General features: G+C 27.8%; 5 protein-coding genes across 5 annotated transcripts in view; 4 read left to right on the top strand and 1 right to left on the bottom strand.

The window, feature by feature from the left end:
• Window positions 1-739: 739 nt before the first annotated feature.
• On the top strand, window positions 740-1,794 carry LOC113370297 (farnesol dehydrogenase-like). Its single transcript, XM_026610968.1, has 5 exons — window positions 740-871; window positions 956-1,089; window positions 1,171-1,317; window positions 1,378-1,519; window positions 1,774-1,794. The coding sequence occupies exons 1-5, from the start codon at window positions 740-742 to the stop codon at window positions 1,792-1,794; spliced, it is 576 nt and encodes a 191-aa protein (XP_026466753.1).
• A 915-nt stretch (window positions 1,795-2,709) lies between these two features.
• LOC113371506 (farnesol dehydrogenase-like) lies at window positions 2,710-4,587 on the top strand. The gene is made up of 6 exons (XM_026612131.1): window positions 2,710-2,841; window positions 3,204-3,358; window positions 3,736-3,882; window positions 3,959-4,100; window positions 4,163-4,318; window positions 4,546-4,587. Exons 1-6 carry the CDS (start codon window positions 2,710-2,712, stop codon window positions 4,585-4,587), a joined length of 774 nt encoding a protein of 257 aa, XP_026467916.1.
• Window positions 4,588-5,783: 1,196 nt separating this feature from the next.
• Window positions 5,784-10,568, top strand: LOC113371507 (farnesol dehydrogenase-like). Its single transcript, XM_026612132.1, has 7 exons — window positions 5,784-5,839; window positions 7,327-7,461; window positions 7,549-7,703; window positions 9,274-9,420; window positions 9,900-10,041; window positions 10,102-10,254; window positions 10,509-10,568. The coding sequence occupies exons 2-7, from the start codon at window positions 7,330-7,332 to the stop codon at window positions 10,548-10,550; spliced, it is 771 nt and encodes a 256-aa protein (XP_026467917.1). The 5' UTR covers window positions 5,784-5,839; window positions 7,327-7,329; the 3' UTR covers window positions 10,551-10,568.
• An 889-nt stretch (window positions 10,569-11,457) lies between these two features.
• On the bottom strand, window positions 11,458-14,455 carry LOC113371508. Its single transcript, XM_026612133.1, has 5 exons — window positions 14,407-14,455; window positions 13,211-13,360; window positions 12,793-12,953; window positions 12,270-12,458; window positions 11,458-11,843 (listed from the first exon to the last, which is right to left on the bottom strand). The coding sequence occupies exons 2-5, from the start codon at window positions 13,344-13,346 to the stop codon at window positions 11,670-11,672; spliced, it is 660 nt and encodes a 219-aa protein (XP_026467918.1). The 5' UTR covers window positions 13,347-13,360; window positions 14,407-14,455; the 3' UTR covers window positions 11,458-11,669.
• A 5,810-nt stretch (window positions 14,456-20,265) lies between these two features.
• The window catches only part of LOC113370298, a 5,434-nt gene continuing 5,198 nt past the window's right edge, over window positions 20,266-20,501 (top strand). Inside the window, exon 1 of the mRNA XM_026610969.1 lies at window positions 20,266-20,343. Within this exon, the coding sequence (XP_026466754.1) occupies window positions 20,266-20,343 (78 nt within the window). The remainder of the gene's footprint in view (window positions 20,344-20,501) is intronic.

Genomic DNA, 20,501 nt, shown 5'->3' on the forward strand with positions numbered 1-20,501 from the left:
TATTAGTCTTGCTTGTGCTGTTGTGTATTCAACATGAAAAAATATGTGACATGAAAAAAAAAATTAAAAATATATAATAATTCTAGAAATATTCCATAATTTCTGGATTTTAGTAAAAACAGTATTTTGGTTTCATATTGATTTAAATAAATAATTTAAATTAAAATATTATATTTTGTTTCATAGTTTTTTAATTATTTTTACCAACACAACCAATTTCGATTCTTATAATTTTGTGAGTGTCTCACTATAATTATCTTTTAATTGCTTAGTTTCTTACATATTTATCGTTTTGTAGATTACATAAATTAAAGTAAATAACATTGATAAGCAAATTTAGAGCGGTTCTTTGGAATACTGTAAATTGTGTTTTGACCGAGGTAAGTTAAAATATTTATTTCACATAACTTTTTAAAAGAAACTTTGAGCTATAAATTGGGATAAAATTGAAAAACATAAAAATAAGTTTTATCAGTTGATATATTGTATGATAAATTTACATTTTACTCTTCTTAAAATATTTATACATCAGTCGTTTGCATTATTATTATGATAATACTCACGTGTTTATTAGATTAATAACGAACTCAAACAAGAAAAATGTAAATGTATTTCTTCGTGACAATTTTGTATATGTAGGATAATGTTATCTAGTAAACAATATTTATATGTGTTAAAATTATTTTTTGCTCACAATTTTTTTTATCACTTACTCATAGAAATTTGAAAATCACAAGACATGGATCGTTGGCAGAATAAAGTAGCTGTGGTGACCGGAGCATGTTCCGGAATTGGTCAAGCTGTGGCCAAAGATCTCTTGAAGGCTGGAATGAAAGTTATTGGTTTAGACATTAAAGCAAATAAAAATGAGGTGAATACATTATTACCCTACTTCATTTTCATATTTTATTAAATTCCATTATATTTTTATTTTTTATTATTTCTCATTTCAAAGCAATGTACTATTGGTGAGTTCTATCTAAAAGCTTGTGATATTTCTAAAGAAGATGAGGTAATTGAGTCATTCAAATGGCTTAGAGAAACTTTTGGTGGCGTTGATGTTTTAGTGAATTGTGCTGGAATAGTCAGGTATTTTAATAAAAACACACATATATAATTATTTATACTCTTGTTTTATTATTACAAAATAATTAAATATAAATATTTCAGAAAAAATATGTTAACAAATCCTGGAAATGCAGAAGACTTGCGAAAAGTCTTAGACATCAATGTATTAGGACTATGCTTCTGCACCAGAGAAGCTTTTAATTCTATGAAAGAGCGCGACGTTGCTGGTCACATAATTCATATCAACAGGTAATTGATATATAAAAAATAATTTATTTATATGCTTTAATTGTGTAATATTTGTTTTAGTTTATATGGACATTCGATTTCTGCTAATCATAATACACCACCTACAATGAATATGTATCCAGCATCAAAATACTGTGTTACTGCTTTAACTGAATTACTTCGACAAGAAATGATGTATCTTCAAAGCAAGACAAAAGTCACGGTAAGAAACTTATTTTTTCTAGTATTAATATATTTATTAGTAATAATCAAGGTCATTAATTAGATAATTATAATAAAAATCAAGGTCCATATTTAAAAAACAAAAAATGATGAACACTCTGTTAAAGCATTGGTAGAGTTTAAGGTAGCCTTGAACTGTAACTTTGATTTTTGTGTAAATTTTTGCAGCTATTTTATTTTAACTTTGTGGTGGTATAAATAATTAATCACATCCCAATATGCTTAATTCCCTAGCCGATGTTAAATAATTTTTAACTTATTTTTGATTTTTGAAGCGAAATATATCGCATTTATTTTTCATATATTGTTTTGATTATAATTTAATTAAATAATGAATTGAATATAGCTTATGTTTATCATAAAATATGTATTTATACTATTTTGTTTTTCTCAGAGTATTAGTCCAGGAGTTGTAAATACTGGTATTTTGATGATATATTTCCTGAACCCGATCGAAAGGAATTCTTCAATCAAAATCCACATCTGCAACCAGAAGACATTTCACAAGCAATTATGTACTGTTTAAGCACACCAGAACATGTCCAGGTACGTAATTTTGAATTTTATTAATTTTTTTAAATTTGTTTTTACCTAAATCATAAAATTTTTAGGTTCATGAGCTGACTATACGCCCTATTGGAGATAAGTTTTAGGAAAAAATATTTCATTTATTTATTTGCATAAAAACGGCGTTGTAAAAAGTATTAGCAATTAAATAATTGCTCAACGAATTGGTTCTATATATTATATCTTCAAAAACAAAGTACAAAGTAAATCTAATTATAAATAATTATCCATATAATACTGTAAAATACTTGATTAATCTGTATAAATATATAATCCACAATTCCACATATAACTAATTTCATTAATATGTAAATGCTTTAATCTAATTATTTTGTAAAATATTACCAAATTGTCTAAAACCGAGTATAATTTTAATTTCTAATTTAGTATTGTACTTTATTTGTAATTATTACGGCGATTGGTCAATATCATTGCCAAAAATCAAATACTTCCATGCAACCTTTAATTTTTTCATGATAACTTATCTATTTTAAGATATGAATTAAAATATATAAAGATGTTTACCAAAAAAACAATCAAAATCTAAACAGCTACCAAGTGTTTCGATTGAATATAAATTCATAAAAAAAAATTTTGATAAAAATGGATCGCTGGCAAGGTAAAGTGGCGGTTGTTACCGGAGCAAGTTCCGGAATCGGAGCAGCCATTGCAAAAGATCTTGTCGAATCCGGGATGAAAGTTGTGGGATTGGCAAGACGTCTGGAACGTATGGAGGTAATTAGATATTTTTTAGTTACAATTGTAATTAAACTCTTAGGAAAATACCAAAGTTACATTAAATTGCAATTAAAGGATAACTTGTTTTGGTTATTTCAATTACAAGCCGTAAATACATTCAATGCCTCTTAGAAGTATTTGTCAAATTATATCATATCTATTTAAAAGATAATACAAATATATTGCATTACAAAATTATAAAATTTAATAATAAAACTATAGGGTTAATTCTATAAATTTTGTTCTGAGTCTAATAGTGTGTGTGAACCCTGGCAAAAATCATAAAATATCAATTTTCATTTTATTTATTTTTTTATTTTACTTGTTTATTAATACTATTTTGATTGTCATTTCAATAGCAAGATGCTGCAAAAATGAACACTAGCAAGGGCGGGCATTACTACCCAAGAAAATGTGATGTCTCTAAAGAAGAAGAAATTCTAGAAGCTTTTGCTTGGGTTAAGAAAACCTTTGGAGGTGTTGATGTTTTGGTTAATAATGCTGGAATCGTCAGGTAAAATATATAAAATAAATATCTATTTTCTAAATTTTTTCGGAATTTTGAATGGAAATACTACCTTAGCATTTGAAAATATTAAAAATTTTGCTATTAGTTTTGGAGCTACAGATACTAAAATTGGATATTTTTTTGTTTTTATATTTTAGAACTATTATATTCTATCATACGTTCATATCTTTAACTGATAGTACATGTTTATTATTATTTATATATAAATTATTTTTTTTATTTGTATGATAATTTTTACTAGTGTAGTAGTGTATGCAACAAATTACTTCTTCAAATAATATACATTATAAAGAAGAATTAAAAATGTGTTTATATTAAAACATAATGAAAAACTGTAGTTTTTTCATTGTCATTTTTCATAGAGCTAATATGCTAGTAAATCCTGGAAATTCTAATGATCTCCGTTCTGTGATTGATGTAAATGTGATGGCTTTGTGTTATTGCACCAGAGAAGCTTTTAATTCCATGAAAGAACGAGATGTTGCTGGACATATCATACACATTAACAGGTAGTAATACCCTACTGAAACCTTTAACTTTTTATGCCCTATATATTATCTTTTCCATAATTTTCCAAACTTTTAGCATTGGTGGTCATTCCATCCCATCAGCAGGCGATGCACCACCAACAGCCAATATGTATTTCGGATCCAAACATTGTGTCACTGCTTTAACCGAAACACTCAGACAAGAAATGATTTATTTGAAAAGCAGAACCAAAGTCACGGTAAATTAAGCCACAATTTAGTTTTATTGAGAAAAATATTTATTTCTATTTTTTTTTCCTAGAGTATAAGCCCAGGAGTAGTCGACACAGAGATCTTTGATGGTTCTTTTCCATCCAAGGAGATTAAAGAAATGTTTCTTGCTAACAATCCGAGCTTGAAATCTGAAGATGTTTCTCAAGCTGTTTTATATGCACTGGGAACACCAGAACATGTGCAGGTCAGTGTAATTAACAACAAGTTTTATTACTGGTTATTATTTCGCATTTTATAAAAATCTGCTACATTCAATTCAATATAAAAAATATTGCATAATATTTTTTTAACTTTTTGTTTATTAATCATTCATTTAAAGCAGTACAATATTTAGTAATAAATTATAAATCGAATAAATTTTTAAACATAAACGTTTAGTATAAATAATATAGCTATTTTAACTATTTTTAGGTTCATGAACTTATTATCAAACCCATTGGAGAAAAATTGTGATGTGATTGTTGAATACTATGTAAAATTATATTATCATATATATATATATATATATATATATATATATAATATATATATATATATATTATATATATATATATATATATATATATATATATATTATATATAGTTACAATATATTCGAACAAAATATAAGTATTTTAAAATAAAAATTTGTATATAAAATTATACTGTAAATTAAAATCACCCATCAATTACAAATATAGTCTTCTATTTTTGTACTATTACAGATTAACTCAATGTTTACTTTTCATAAATTTTAGTAAAAACTTAGTAAAAAATAATTAAGAATTCTTAGTTTATCTAACCTAATCATAGCAAAATTATTTTTAGAGAGTACTGAACAAAAAAAATTAACAAAATTGAAAAGGACCATTGATTGTACTTAATATTATTAAGTACTTATTAGGTGGATTAGGTACTTTATATCAAATCGATTTGAATGCTATTAAATTCATATTTATAGCTATTATTACTTCTATTTTATATTTTAATAGCTTGTCAATTCATATAGATTTTAGATATGGATATAATGTAGATATAACTGATAATTTCAAATGTGGAGGAGGCGTATTGATTTTAAATTATACAAATGTACAATAGCATGATTTTTGTATTCAGTTTTGACCTATCGGTTAGATATTTCCTATAAAAAAATCGAATAAAATATTTTTGGTAAAATTCACTTTATATACTAGAAAGAAGTTGCAATTAGTAGACGAGGGTTGCAGAACTAGTGGACTTGGATGTATATTACAATTTATTAATTAAAAAGGTAACAATGGGAAATTATATATTAACATATTGATAAGTGTTTCTAAATTAATACTTGATTCAAATTACACTGTTTCAAAAATACTATACCACTATATCTTATTAATCCCAATAGCTATCAAGATATTTGTATAAAAATATGAGACTACTACCATATCTTCAAATTATAGCAAACTTTATGAAGAAAAAAAATAAAAATTAAAATATTAATATTTATAAGCCGTTATCGGTGTTTCGTAAATAAGTCAATAATACAACTGTTATAGTATTTGCTATCTTTGTTGAATAATTTTTTTAATTGCAGTCCTAGAAAAAACATCATAGTGCGCACGAATAGCGCGAATGCATTTGTTCGAGAATGTTTATAAATTGCTGTTGTCCCATTAGCAATTGTATTCATCCTCTGAAAACAAGTCAGGTCAGTTCTGATATTATCGAAGAACGAAATTGGACATCGGTAAGCGATTTATATACAAGATATTTTTGCATGCAATAATCCTAGATGTTCATGATAATTGTCATTTAAATAACAACAGCTATTAAATATTTTAACATGATTTGTGACACGAAATAACATGGATAATAATTTATAAACTGGTAATATTCTTTTATTTTAGATGTATAAAATCATATTGGTATTGAAATTCATTATTTGCCATTTTTGTTTGCAAAATTTATTCATTTATTTTTCGTATACTATTACATTTTTTCATGAAATCATATTTCTAACACGTAATATTTTCAATATATTAACAATAATATTAGTTTTTGTTACTTATTCCAATCATGAAACAAAAATTTATCTCTATTTTTGTCGTGTTTTTAACAATTTAGTATCATATGTTCATAGATATCTGGGTACAGAATATTGCGCGTTAGAACGTGATTGCTAAATCCAAACAACTAATAATTTGCATATTGATATTTCAAACATTATATAGAGTTATTTAGGTTTTCAAATTCCAGTAAACACAGCAAAAATATTTTTAGAACATTGTGGTACAGGTGATTTACAACATTTTTTTTTATTTTCTTAAGAATAGTAATCAAATACATTGGAATCTTATGGGCTATTGTTACATTAAAAGAGTGAAAAAACATAGAATAGAAGGAAAAAAATAATTTAGGATTTAATTAATAATAAAATCAGCAAATATTGTTTATTTATTCGTTTATAATTGTCAAACAGCTATGTAGAATAAGTTTTGTAATATAGTTTCAATAATGCATAACCTAACTACTAGTATAATATTTTGAATATAAACATAAATTTATATACACATTTATAAAATTGTATAAAATATGTATACTTTTTGAATAAGTGCAATATATTTTTTATAAAATACGCTATAATAAATCAATTATATGAAAGGATAAAAGGACAATAAACAAATTCTGTTGCCACGAAGATATTTGCTAATTTTTGGAGCTTTTGTGTAAAGTTTATTATTATTCAAAAAAAATACAGTATTTTAATGAAGAGTATTCAAAAAGAATATACATTTTTGAATTTGAATGACAATATATAAGATATAGAGAATGACATAATTTTTCGGAATAATAGCAAACTAAATACAACAACTAAAATCATTGGCATATTTTAATCATAGGATTTTTTTACATAATATCGTATGAACAAAATACTATAAACACTATTTGTTCTAAATGCTTAGTATATAATGAAGCATTGTTACATTTCTTGATAACATTGACCGATAAGAACAATAAATAATTATTTAATTTCAATTTCATATTTTGTGTATTATCATCTCTATTAGATAATTCTACTTATAGAAAATAGATATAAACCATCTGTTGGCTTGACTTCTAAAAAAAAGCCACATTGTTAACAGTTCATAGGACTCTTCTGTTCTGATAAACAATTATTTAAATAATAAAAGTTTGTAATAGGAAATAAAAAATATATTGAATAAATATTTTTAGAAAATGGATCGATGGATTGGAAAAGTAGCGGTTGTTACCGGAGCAAGTGCCGGAATTGGAGCAGCAGTTTCGAAAGATCTTGTCGAGGCAGGATTGAAAGTTGTAGGATTAGCAAGACGCTTAGAACGCATGGAGGTAATTATAATTTATCTCTTATTTATAAATATATAAATCTATAATTTATTACACACTTAATCCCAAATCCATCCTAAATATCTTTAGGAAAATGCTGCAAAAATGGACACGAGCAAGGGTGGAAAGTTCTATCCTAAGAAGTGTGATTTAGCCAAAGAAAGTGAAATCATGGATGTATTCTCGTGGATCAATGAAAATCTTGGAGGAGTTGATGTGATGATAAACAACGCAGGAATGATGAAGTATTTATTATTCATTTTTAATAACAATCTAATTCGAAAATTAGCTAATAAGTAGTCATAGTCATTAGATAATAGAGGACTAATAGTTAATAGTGGACTCAAAAATGTGAAAAGACTTCTAAAAATCATTCATTCAAATTTTCGATTCGGATTAATAGTGTTTTATAATTTTAATAACAAAGATGAAAGTGTGGATTTGGATCTTTTATAATTATTAATTATAAAATTATGTTTGATTAATATTATTTCAATAACATTATCATAACGTGATGACAACCTTGATACTATACATTGTGATGAAGTTAATAAACACGGTTATGATATTATTGAATTGTCATGGTGTTAAACAGTTATTTTAGCATCATAACAATGACTTGCAATTTATTCTCAAAATTATTCATCATGCATAATTGAATGCAGTTAGAAAATTAGCAAATCAGTAATGCTTATTATTAATTAACTTCCCGTAGGGCAAGTTATAGTAATCGCAAAAAAATCGAAAATGAAAATGTTTATATATCTTTACGTTTCAGAGGTTTCTGAACATTTTGGCATACCTTAGAAAAAATGGATGTATGTGTGTGTGTGTGTGTGTGTGTGTGTATGTATGTATGTATGTATGTATGTATGTATGTATGTATGTATGTGCGTGTGTGTATGTATGTGCGGATACAAATTTTCGTCGACGATTTCGGGAACACGGATCAACCGATTTGAATAATTCAAAAAACATTCGATTCGTATTAATAAGGAGACGTGCTGATTAGTTTTGGCGAAAGCAGGTCTAGCCGTTCCAAAGATACGGGGCAAAAAGTGCCGAAAACGGTAACTCAGTTTTTAAGAGAACGGAGCGTCCGATTTGAATATTTCAAAAAACATTTTACTTGTATTGACAAGATAAAGAATTGATCAAATTTCATGAAGGCAGGTCTAACGGTTTCGGAGATCTGATGAAAAAAAGTAAAAAAAAATGCCATTTGGCGGTCAAAATGATCATTAGACATATGCCATCAAATTATCAAATATTTTATAGAGATTTTAACAATAAGTATAAATTTTTTTTACATTTCTATGGGTTCCGTACCAATGTTACGCGTTAGACGGCGACGCGGCGCTTACGGGCTTTGATATTTCGTCTTTATGCAGTTAAAGCAGTACGATTGCTCTGAAAAAAAGTTTAGATCTTCCAAAATATGTCAAAATAAAATAAAACATTTTTTTTAAAAAAAAAAAAAATAAAAAAATTTTTTTTTTTTTCAAAAAAAAGTAATTTTTTGTCCAATATATAGTTTCTCAAAAATCTTATTTTTTCAAAGTAAATTTTTTTCAAAAATCTTAATCGTTTTTAAAAAAAAAATTTTGGTACGGGAAGTTCCAGCAATTTGCCTTAAGGCACGATGCCTTAATTGCCTTAAGACAGAATTTCACTTACAGCTAGTTGATCTATACTATTGAAACATATGCTGCTATTTTACCAATTGGATAGATTATTTGTGACTTGCTAGATTTGATTGATATATCTTTTATTTAAATTTATTACTATATTTGTTAATTAATTAATATGTTTTAGGATGACAATGTTAACAACGCCAGATAATGGCAATGATTTGCGTACTGTTTTGGATATAAATGTGATGGCTCTTTGCATATGCACCAGGGAAGCATTTAATTCTATGAAAGAACGTGATGTTGCTGGTCATATTATTCATATAAACAGGTAATATTATTAGAAGATTTTTATTTTTATATTTCTAATTTTACAAAACAAATTTAAACGTTCTGTTTTTAACAGATAACTAAAATTATTATCTAATTATAAATGTATCTAGTAGAATTTTGCTATTAGCTTCAAATTAGCATAACATTATAATATATGCTTTTTAAAATAATGTCAAGACTTGGAAATCAATAGTCGTTTATTTTTACAATCGCTTATCGTGGGTACAATTATTCAAAAATAATATGAATGTAAATTAGAAACATTATTGAGATATTTTAAAAATTAAGGATAAATGCAAAATAATTTTATTTTGATACTAATGCAGTTATTGTTGCTGTATTATAACATTTATTATTTTATAAACTGTTCTGATGATATTTCTCTACGTGGCTTCTCAGCATAGTTTTTTTTTACATAACTTAATTGTAGTTTTATCTATTAGGTATATTTTTTTTAACATTAACATTAATTTTCAGCCTAACAGGACATCATGTTCCTTACTTGGGCGATTTTCCACCAGTATTCAACATATACCCAGGCTCAAAACATTGCGTTACTGCGTTAACAGAAACTTTAAGACAAGAAATGAACTATCTTAAGAGTAAAACTAAAATTACTGTGAGTATAAAATGAATTTAATGTCTAATACAGTTTAAAATTATAATTGTTATTTCTTAGAGCATAAGTCCCGGTCATGTGGCAACAGAATTTTTAGAAGAACCATTTGGCCAAGAACAGTCGGATCAAATAAAACAACATCATCCGACTTTGCAGCCAGAAGACATTTCTCAAAGTATTCTTTTTGTTTTGGGTACACCAGAACATGTTCAGGTAATAAAGTAAAATAAATAAATTTGTCAAAATAAAGGTATAAGAAAAATTTTAAAACTCTTCAAATTTTTCTGAACTTTTGATATATTTTAGCAGTTTAGCCTTAACGTTTATGAGATCAGCATATACTTCTCTGATCAATATATAAACTTCTAAGAAATCAATATATAAAATACGAGTTATTGCTTGCTTATTAAAATTTTTGTAAATTATATATTTAAACTAATTACTATAATAATTAAAAATTGTTTTAGGTGCACGAACTTATAATTAAACCAGTAGGCGAAAAGTCTTAAATACATTTAAGAGCATCGTATTTTTTAGACGTGAGTAGCACATAATATAGAATATTTAAAATTATTATAATGGTTAAATATTGTGAATATTGTCAAATATTTAAATATAATGTATATCAATGTGCACTAACATTTTGAATAGGAATATATTATAATTCATTTTTTATTATACACGCTAACAAATAGACGTTTTTCAATATTTATGTATATAGTATAGTGTTTTTCATTCCTATCATAATTTTCATTTCACTGATCATAATTTGTAGAAGTTTAGAAATTTCTAAGAGAATTCTCATGTGCATTCGGAGAAAGTAATTAGTCACCATTTTTATAGTAAATCAACTTTATCATCATCATTTAATTATATAAAGTTATCGAATTTTTACAGCATCATTTCATCTCTCTATAACTTTTAGATATTTGCTTTCACATTATTTAATTAAACTTTCTTATTGTATAAGTTATATCAGAATATAAATAAAATATCTTAATAATTTTGAATCAGTGATATATTATTAAATGATTTTATATTTTCGTGTATTTCTAGCATAATATTAAAATTCATATAGAAATGTTTAAAATGTATGTGATTTGAACACTTTAAGACAGATATTGAATTTTTACTAATACTTCTTATAATTTTGGTTATTTTAACAACAAATATATATGTTGTTAGATATGGATATTTTTTCAGAAATGATTAATTGCAAATTGAACTTGTTTCTCACTTATTACTCACAATTGTTGAAGTTCATAGCATATTTATTTTTGCTGAAATTAAATGTTCGTTTCTTTCTTTTTTACAAAGATGTGAATTTTGTATGTAAATAATTATTTATTTTTATAAAACTTACAGAATAATTTTCTTATCAATTTAAGCATATTCCTGAGGTCCACATCTATACGGGCAGTGTACATAACATCTCTCAACAATCATATAAAATATAATAAAATAATATACATTAAAATATATTACTAATCTATATAACTTAAATCAGTTCGGAATTGGATTCGACGACAGTTAGGATGTAACTTGTCATCGTTAATAAAAAATATATTATCTAAATTAAAATTTGGTCCGATTTGTAAATCTAATTGGAGGCGACCAATTTGCCTTGGTTAGACCCTCAGATTGGGGTTGGTGTAACGGACGTATTTCAGGAGGGCATCGTTTTCTTCGCAGACGAAGGGCTTGCGGTGGTGGCAGGCGACATCGTGCCAATGTACTCCATCATTGTAGAAGTTGTTCAAAACTGCCAAACAGTTTTCGGTTGCTCCACCTTGTTTTAATTCCTGGGGGGAAAGGAAATATGTAATAATAGATAAACAAATTAAACTTTCCAAGAAACACCACTGATTCTACTAGAAATATAGACATTCTTAGGACATTCAATGACGATCCAACCATCTAGAGTCATTTAAGAAATTACTCTTAGTTGGTCTTAATCTCAGTAAATTCTTTACAATAATTTTTGTTTTTTTTAATAAAATTTGTACTTACACTATGTATATTTTTAACACTCACAATAGTTTTACTTTACAGTTTAAATTGAATAATTTATAACTTCAAATTTTCGTGACAATATCAAAATATCCCAAAACTGAAACGTTAGTGTAAAAAGTGTGTACATTCGACATCATGTAGTGACTGATGAAGTTATTAAAAATAGGTTTGTTGCTGTATAATAATTAATTATTAATTAATATTTTTCTACTTACTCTGTTATCTGGTTGGGGAAGGCCAATACCACCTCCTTCAGACCAGTCGTTTTGTTGTCTGTCTGTGGTTGGGGCAAGTTTTTGCAATTCGGCGGTCCAGAACCATCCATTTACGGAAACAGGTTGTAAATCTGGTCTGTCACAGCCCTTGAAGTCACATAGACGACCGCTGGTCCAGATGTATTTCACCTAATAATCGAAAATTATTTTGTAGAAACGATTACATGAAGAGAAAATTTATGAAATTATACTACAAAAGGTAAGTACCTGCCATAAAATATTTAAAGATTATTGCATATTGAAGAGCTTTTAAGAAATTATTTTATATTAAGATAACATCAAGAATTCCCTTAAATTATTGGAAAGCAAAACTGTATATTTAAATTTGAAGTAACTATTACTACTCATTTGAAATCGGATCAAATATTCTGGTGTACTATAGGTTCTCAAGAACTATTTGTTCTTCCAGCAAATTATATTCAATGTTTTAAAGTTATTATATTTTTAGTTTTATGTATCTTACATTTCCATTGACAATTCTTTGTTTGATCCATTCATTTTCGGCACTGGTTTCCAAACTGACACTGTCCATGCAACGTTGGCGGCAGAAGTTGCGGACGCCCAACCAATCTTCTTCAACACCAGCCAATTGTGGGTCACGCCATGAGAAGAAGTATCCTTTGCCTGAAAAAATAGGTAAAAAATCAATTGTTTAATATATAGAAATTCTTTCATAGTTCAGTTATTTTTTAGTTTAATACTTTACAAAATTTTGTGATTATAATCAACGTTTTCTTTTTTAACCCTGAATTTTTTAAATAAATATTTATTATTGTCTATTATCGAATATAAGGAAAACATTAAATTTTAAATTAGTAAATTGCTTAATATAATTTTAACTTGATGGTTAATGATGGTTTTTTTATATTTTCTTTACATACCGTCTGGGCTACGTTCGTGTATCGTCCTTTGGGCGCAGAGTGCAGGTACTGGTGGTTCTAAAATGCGTCCATTCTGGAATTGGGCTGATGCCAAACCACACAGGGCTAGGCCCAATATTGCTACTGCGAATTTCATGGCGACCAGTTTCCCTACAAGGTAATAAAAAATTAATAATAATTAGATATAAAACTTTACATGATGTCATTAAACACTCGCATATAAACATAAAAATGTAGGGCAAAATAGCAACGGTCTCAAAAATTAATATTATTGATATTGAAATATTTAAATAAAATAACTTGGTCACTATGTCCAAAAGTTTCCAAAATTTTAACCCAAAACGTTTGTATTGAAATTGCTCTACTACTACTACTACTGAATGTTCGCCAAAATATCAATTGTCTCAAAATTTAATATTATTAATATTGAGATATTTAATCAAAATAACTTGGTTACTATGTCGTGTATACTGATTTTGAATTAAATTATGACGAGTTTCCAAAATTTGAACAATAAACGTATGTATTGAATTTTTTTCACAACTATGATGACTGTTCTTGCTGGAATTCTATAAACCGAACCAATTTTGAATTAAATTATGATGAGTTTCCAAGATTGAAAAAATGCTATGAAATACCAGACCAAAATATGACAAAAAAATCCGTTTATTGAAAATAAATCAAGTCATAAATAACGCCAATATATAAAGTTTCGTTTCGTAAAAGTTTCCAAAATATGAATCCAAAACGTTTGTATTGAAATTGCTCTACTACTACTACTACTAAAAGTATACCAAAATAGCAACTGTCTCAAAATTTAATATTATTAATATTGAGATATTTAATCAAAATAACTTGGTTACTATGTCGTGTATACTGATTTTAAATTAAATCATGACGTGTTCCCAAAATTTGAACAATAAAAGTATGTATTGAATTTATTCTACAACTATGATGACTGTTCTTGCTGGAATTCTATAAACCGAACCAATTTTGAATTAAATTATGATGATTTTCCAAGATTGAAAACATGACAAAAAATCCGTTTATTGAAAATAAATCAAGTCCACTCATTACGTTAATTTTCATCGAATTCCACGTCTCTAACTAACTATTATTATCACTTAAAATCACACAAAACAAATTTCTGTCCACTGAATCAATTTCCTCGTACAATGTCCTTTATCAGTACGTACCTTCTCAGTTATTGTCCGGGTGTAAACTGACAAAAAAACGACCCAGGCCCGTTTATATAGAGATTCAGGTGGGTGCAGTACCTATGCGTGACCTTGTGCCGCGCGTGTCTACAGCGCCTGAAGAATAAACAAGTGTCATATGCCCCGCGAGGCTCTTCTTCCGAAGAGGGGGGCCGATTGTTAGACCCGGGTCTTCTTCGGCCAGTGGGGACAGGAGAGGCCTCAATGAAAGATGCGTACGCTAATGTGTTTTTCGACATTTTTTCAATGATGAAGAATTTCTATATGCTTTATTTTAATTGTGCTCTTAGATAAGGTTTGTTTTGTTTGTTGGTTAACACTATGAAAGAAGAAATAGAGATTTTGAGTTGTTTATTGCTTTAGTTATTTATGAAGTACGATTTCAATAGGAACGAATAGTCTGAAATGAAATGATACCACAAATTTATTAATTAGGAAAAAAAGATTTAAGGGGTGAATTAATGGAACACTAGTTGTTTCAAACACTACACCAAAAAAAAATTTTGGTAATTATTTGTAATATAATTTGTTTTGTTCTGTTTTTTTTTTACAATTTTACAATTTGTTGCGATTGTAGTAGTTTCAACATTTATTATATAGCTTTTAAGATTTTAATTTTTAATATATATAACGAAGATTTTAATTCACCTATGTTTTCAATATTTAGTATGTTTAATTTTGCTACTTATTTTTATTCAACGCGTTTTTAGTAAAATAATTAACTTCCCGTAGGGTAAGTTATTGCATACCTCAGAAAAAATGGATGTGTGTGTGTGTGTATGTATGTATGGATACAATTTCCAGTCACGTTTTCGGGCGCACGGATTAACCGATTTGAATGGTTCAAAAACATTCGATTTCTATTGATAGAGAGATGTGCTGATTAGTCTTTGGCAGAGGCAGGTCCAGCAGTTACGGAGATAGAGAGCAAAGAGTGCAGATAATATAAATCGAGTTTTTGAGAAAACGAAGTATCCGATTTGAATTATCTGAAAAACATTCAATTAGTAATGATTGGGAGAAATGGTTATTAGTTTTTGGCAAAGCTAGTCCCAGCCATTTCGAAGATACAGAGCTAAATGTTTAAAAAAATGGCAGTTTTTGAGAGTTCTATTAGTAATTTCAACGATTTTTATTTATGCATTGTTTATAACTTTTTCTTAAGCATATAGTTTAATGCTATCATGAATACTTCAGAAAATTTTAGTATATCTATAACATTTTATTAATAGAACAGTTCCACTCATGGTATTAAAATTTGGATTTGTTTCTGTTTCGACCTTTTAGCTTCTTACTTTTGGTTAAAATAACCTAGTTCCTTATTCCTTAGATTTTAACAAAATTTTCTAAAATTAGTAAAAAAATAATAATTTTGAATTACGATTTGCAAATTAAGTAAACAATGATCATCTTTTAATATCTATATCTTCTAAACATTATTATGAAGAAATCTGGTTGGCAATCACAGAGATTTCTTTCCATGAAAACAAATATACTTAATAAGATAACTGTATATCTAATTAGACGACTCAAAACAACTTAAGTAATAGTTTGTTATTCAAACATAAATACAATTTCTGTAACAAAGTAAAATTCGCAATTCTTCTAAATTGATCTAACTACGTTTGACGGTCAATCAACCTTGACAAATGGAAAACCTTCGCAAAATAAACGAACGATATTTGCTCTAGTCTATTTAATAAGTCGAGAATTATGAAATACACTTTTGGATTTATTTTGTTTTCTTCAGAAGCGTCAATGTCGTTATTGAATCATCTGTTTCTTAGTAATAAGGAATACATGTTGCGGTTTTGGAACCAGTTTTTCTCTTCAAATTATTTGAACTACTGTGATTGCAGAAGTAATTGATTTCAATATGTATGATTCAAATGCGAAAAGGCCTTGATGCATTTTGGAAAAACATTGCTTTTTTTAAAATTAGACAAAAGATTAAAACAATATAAATAATAAACGCTTTATATAACGCTTCCAGAATTCTCTATCCCATCTCTTCTATTGGCAGTATTATGACTATTATTATGAGTAATCTTCAGCAATAATATGCAAAATAGAGTGCGTTAATCATTATAAGACATGAATGAAGAAAAATGAAAGCTAGTTCACTTTTAACGAACTAATGTGCGAATCGTCACACGACAAATTAATGACATGGGATCCCATTTGTCAACAATATGAGCCCGACAATGAGACTGCACCATTCATACTTGAGCCCCGTGGGCATACTTATTTCTAATTACAAAGTACGAAAAGTTAACTGATATACGATTAATTAACAGAGCCGAATTTTTGCTGTATAATTATAATATAAAGACACTAATTTAGTGGGAATTTTTTTGATTTTACGTAAAACTACGAGTTCTGTGGGCTGGGGTCCTATAATCTAGTAGTTTTCACGAGAGTGCAACCCAGCGGTCAACCACTTTTTTTTTGTTATGGGTAGAGTATCTATATTAAGTATTCATATCTAATGGTTTTGGCGTATGCGTTGACGTTGGCTGCAGCAATGCCCACTAAAAGTAATTTTTACTTAAAATCATTTTTGAGATCTTTAACCTCAAGTGGAAATTTGGTATTATACCGCTTGATACCCCATGTTTAGGGACTAAGTTTGTGCTAACCCACGCTATCAATTTATTTATAATTTATGTCAAAAGTACCATCATATTTTTTTATCTGAGAAAAGTACTAACCTGTACATAAATGCATTGGATATACGTGAAATAGAAATAGAAAACATTCTATTCAAAAGTAACTTGTTGGCGTCGGCCAATTTCACTAATGACCTATTGCTCAACCCTGAGTTAAAAATAAAACGTTTTATAATGATACCAGAGTTGAATTTATGTTATTGTTATATAGATAGTATTTTTTTTATTAATATTATTTTATAGTATTTATATACTTCACGACACTGATGACTTTAGTAATGAATGTGATTACTGCGGTTTGGAACAAAAATTTAAATTTGTGATTATTTTCTTATACAAGTTTTGACTCAACATAATAAATTAAATTTCACTATTAATATCAACAATAAATTTTAATATCATGAATCAATTAATATTACTATTAATAAAATTTGGTATGGCGCTGCTACTGGACAAATGTACCTAATTAATCAGTAATTATTCATACCTGGTAAAATTATATATTTATTACTATATTAATATTTTTTAAATTCGATTATTCTTTATTACAAAATAGAAATGTTTCAATAAGTTTCAATTACAAAATTGTAAGAAATCTGCAATTTATCGTTTAAAGAGAAAAATGGCCTTTTAGAATACATTTGTTTTTCGTTTAACAGAGAGAGTTTTACAGAGAAGTGAAAGTGCTAATTTGCAAAAATTAAACAATAAATTATAATCTAATGAATAATTAAACTTGGGCAACGGTAAAGCTAAGTCATTCCCATATACTTTTTGTTCAAATTGAAAAATGATAATGAATGATGAATGATTCAGAGATGCTTTTATTTAAATTTATGCGTAATAAATCGTCGCAGAATGCTATTAAATCAATAAAAAATACATAAAAATGATAAAACATTCATTTTAGATATATCAGATAGGTATACTAATATAATATTTATGTTAAACTTAAAAAACGCATTTCGCTCTGTTTTGGCTAAAATTGCAAATGTAATCAGATTTGCATTTCTTAGAAAATTGTATAAGAATTAAATTTTGGCAATTTGATTTCGCCGATGAAAGATATAGTACACGTTGCGGTTAATTTTACGAAACGATCAGTCGAGTCGTTTCTTTAAAAAAAAAATGACGATTTTCATGAGACTATGTATGATGACAAAGTAGTATCCTAGTATCAATGAACATCCTAATATATCATAAAATCAATAAAAATTTATCAAAGTTTAGAATTATGGACAGAGTTGCTAAATTTTAATTGCTATTGATTAGGCTTATTATTTAAACATAACGAGAATTTTTGGCAACTTGCTTCCAGGAAAAATTCCTATATTTATTTTTCGTGCAATGACTAAATGCAAATTAATAATGAATATAAAAATAAATTATTATGTCCTTTATTAACCGTGAAATGCACGGTATTGTTTTCTCCTGACTTCTAAAAATATGCTGGTATTGCTTTCGATTTAATTCAATTGCCATAATTGTGTCACTGGGCTACCAAGTAATTACTTGAACATGTTTTGCCGATTGTTGTTCTAAAAACTGGTCAACATATACAACGATGTTTGTATTGTACCCGCATAAAATTAATGTTGTGGTAAAAACAACAATGGTCTTCCTCGAACTCTTCGTTTAAAATAAGGTGTGACTGCTAGAATAAGCAATGAATACAAATATCCTTTAAATATTGCAAGCATCTATTCTATCATTATTTCTGCCCTTGCATTATTTCCTTAGCTATTATTCAAATTGGAATTCTTATACCCAATTTGCGGAAGTAATTTTTCATTGAGAAAATTTGCTACAATTGCTGTGAGGAAAATTAACTTTCACCTCTGCTTAGAGAGGAATGCATAATATAACTATTATGCTTATTACTACATGACGGATATTATCGTTATGATCATAGGTTGTGATAGTTAAGTATTGACAATGTGGAGTTAGATTCATAAAATTAAATTTGAAGACTAAAGGATATTGAAATTTCAATCTTAATGGATCAACTCATACTAGGGAATGCAATACCGATGGAAAATTTCAATACCGGTATTTCGGTAATTTTTCATTTTAAAACCAGAATACCGGTAAATTACCGGTATTTTTATTATCTTAAACAAACGTAAATAAAATTGAAAGTTACTAGTACAAGTATAAAAAAATGTATATACAACTACAACTATATTCAACTAAACAATAAAATAAAACAATACGTTTTGTTTTTTTAAATTGTAAAAAGAAGCAAAAAATATTTAGTAATTATCATAATTATTATGTATAAAGTTCGAAAAAAGTCAGATTACGCAGGGGTAATCTGTATGCTATAAAATATTTTGGCGCAAATCACTTAAAAAACCGTTACATTTTTACAAAAGATGAAACAAACATCATTATCTGTCAGTCCAATTCTATTTATTGTAACACGATATGAAGCCCTTTGGAAAGCAATAAATATTCAATTTAATGACGAGTTGAGATAATATTTGACATTTGTTTATCTTATAGAATCACTTGAAGATATAGCTGTTTATACGATTATGGAATTTAAAGATAAATTTGTTCCGAGAAATTCGAACTTTTGGGGTTTTATGTGTCAAATATCGCTTATGTAAAAATATCGAAAATACCGGTATTTTTGGAATAAACCGGTAAAAATACCGCCAAAAAATCGGGCGGTTTACCGGTAATTCGGTATACGGTATACCGGTATTGCATTTCCTAACTCATACCATGTTGAAAATCGAATTACCAGCTGAAGTTATAACAGGGCTACATTTGGGTCTTTCTCGTACAAAATCCGCTTAACAACTCACCAAGATCTCGTATGCAAATTATCCTCCTCAAAGAAAATCACATAGCATAACGGCATAAAAATCCAATAACCATGCAATACCTACGACATGCAAACGAGGATAAGAGGAGGAGTTGGTCACTTGACCATTGTATGAAATGTGACATGATTGTGTCGGATCTAATAGTTAGTCCTTGTCGGATCTAGGACGGGTCGTACGTGTTAGATCATTGTTTTACAACCCTCTCGTGCATGCCAAGCGCCGACCATCGCCTTACTCTTCCATTCGATACAGGTACGAATTAGATCATGCAGGTAAAAGATACGTGATGAATTTGATTGATGAATTCTAATTATTTATGAGTAATACACTGAGAAATGATGTATACAGATGACCTACAGTTTTTCTTTATAAAGCAAAGGAAACAGTTTAACGAATATCAGGCTTTGGCCTGGGTATGTGGGGGTATAAGACCACCGGGGTATAATACTGACTAAGACCACCGCTTTTCCTTTGCTCCATATCCCCACGGGAACTGTCATTAGGCATCACTTTATGGGGGAGGATCTAGAATACTACGATTCTTTCTTAAATCAGACTTTGGCCTGGGCAT

This window comes from Ctenocephalides felis, unplaced genomic scaffold (assembly GCF_003426905.1).
Source record: "Ctenocephalides felis isolate EL2017-DRISC unplaced genomic scaffold, ASM342690v1 CF-g0.4_SCAFFOLD_01492, whole genome shotgun sequence".
In the NCBI taxonomy this organism is placed as follows: domain Eukaryota; kingdom Metazoa; phylum Arthropoda; class Insecta; order Siphonaptera; family Pulicidae; genus Ctenocephalides; species Ctenocephalides felis.

Coding starts and splice junctions, on each gene's coding strand:
- LOC113370297 (XM_026610968.1), top strand. CDS start 740: ATGGATCGTTGGCAGAATAAAGTAGCTGTGGTGACCGGAGCATGTTCC. Junction 1,318..1,377: donor CACATAATTCATATCAACAG/GTAATTGATATA, acceptor TATTTGTTTTAG/TTTATATGGACATTCGATTT. Junction 1,520..1,773: donor AAAGCAAGACAAAAGTCACG/GTAAGAAACTTA, acceptor TTAATTCCCTAG/CCGATGTTAAATAATTTTTA.
- LOC113371508 (XM_026612133.1), bottom strand. CDS start 13,346: ATGAAATTCGCAGTAGCAATATTGGGCCTAGCCCTGTGTGGTTTGGCA. Junction 12,954..13,210: donor ACACGAACGTAGCCCAGACG/GTATGTAAAGAA, acceptor CTATTTTTTCAG/GCAAAGGATACTTCTTCTCA. Junction 12,459..12,792: donor AAAGAATTGTCAATGGAAAT/GTAAGATACATA, acceptor TTCGATTATTAG/GTGAAATACATCTGGACCAG.
- LOC113371507 (XM_026612132.1), top strand. CDS start 7,330: ATGGATCGATGGATTGGAAAAGTAGCGGTTGTTACCGGAGCAAGTGCC. Junction 9,421..9,899: donor CATATTATTCATATAAACAG/GTAATATTATTA, acceptor ATTAATTTTCAG/CCTAACAGGACATCATGTTC. Junction 10,042..10,101: donor AGAGTAAAACTAAAATTACT/GTGAGTATAAAA, acceptor GTTATTTCTTAG/AGCATAAGTCCCGGTCATGT.
- LOC113371506 (XM_026612131.1), top strand. CDS start 2,710: ATGGATCGCTGGCAAGGTAAAGTGGCGGTTGTTACCGGAGCAAGTTCC. Junction 3,359..3,735: donor AATAATGCTGGAATCGTCAG/GTAAAATATATA, acceptor CATTTTTCATAG/AGCTAATATGCTAGTAAATC. Junction 4,101..4,162: donor AAAGCAGAACCAAAGTCACG/GTAAATTAAGCC, acceptor TTTTTTTCCTAG/AGTATAAGCCCAGGAGTAGT.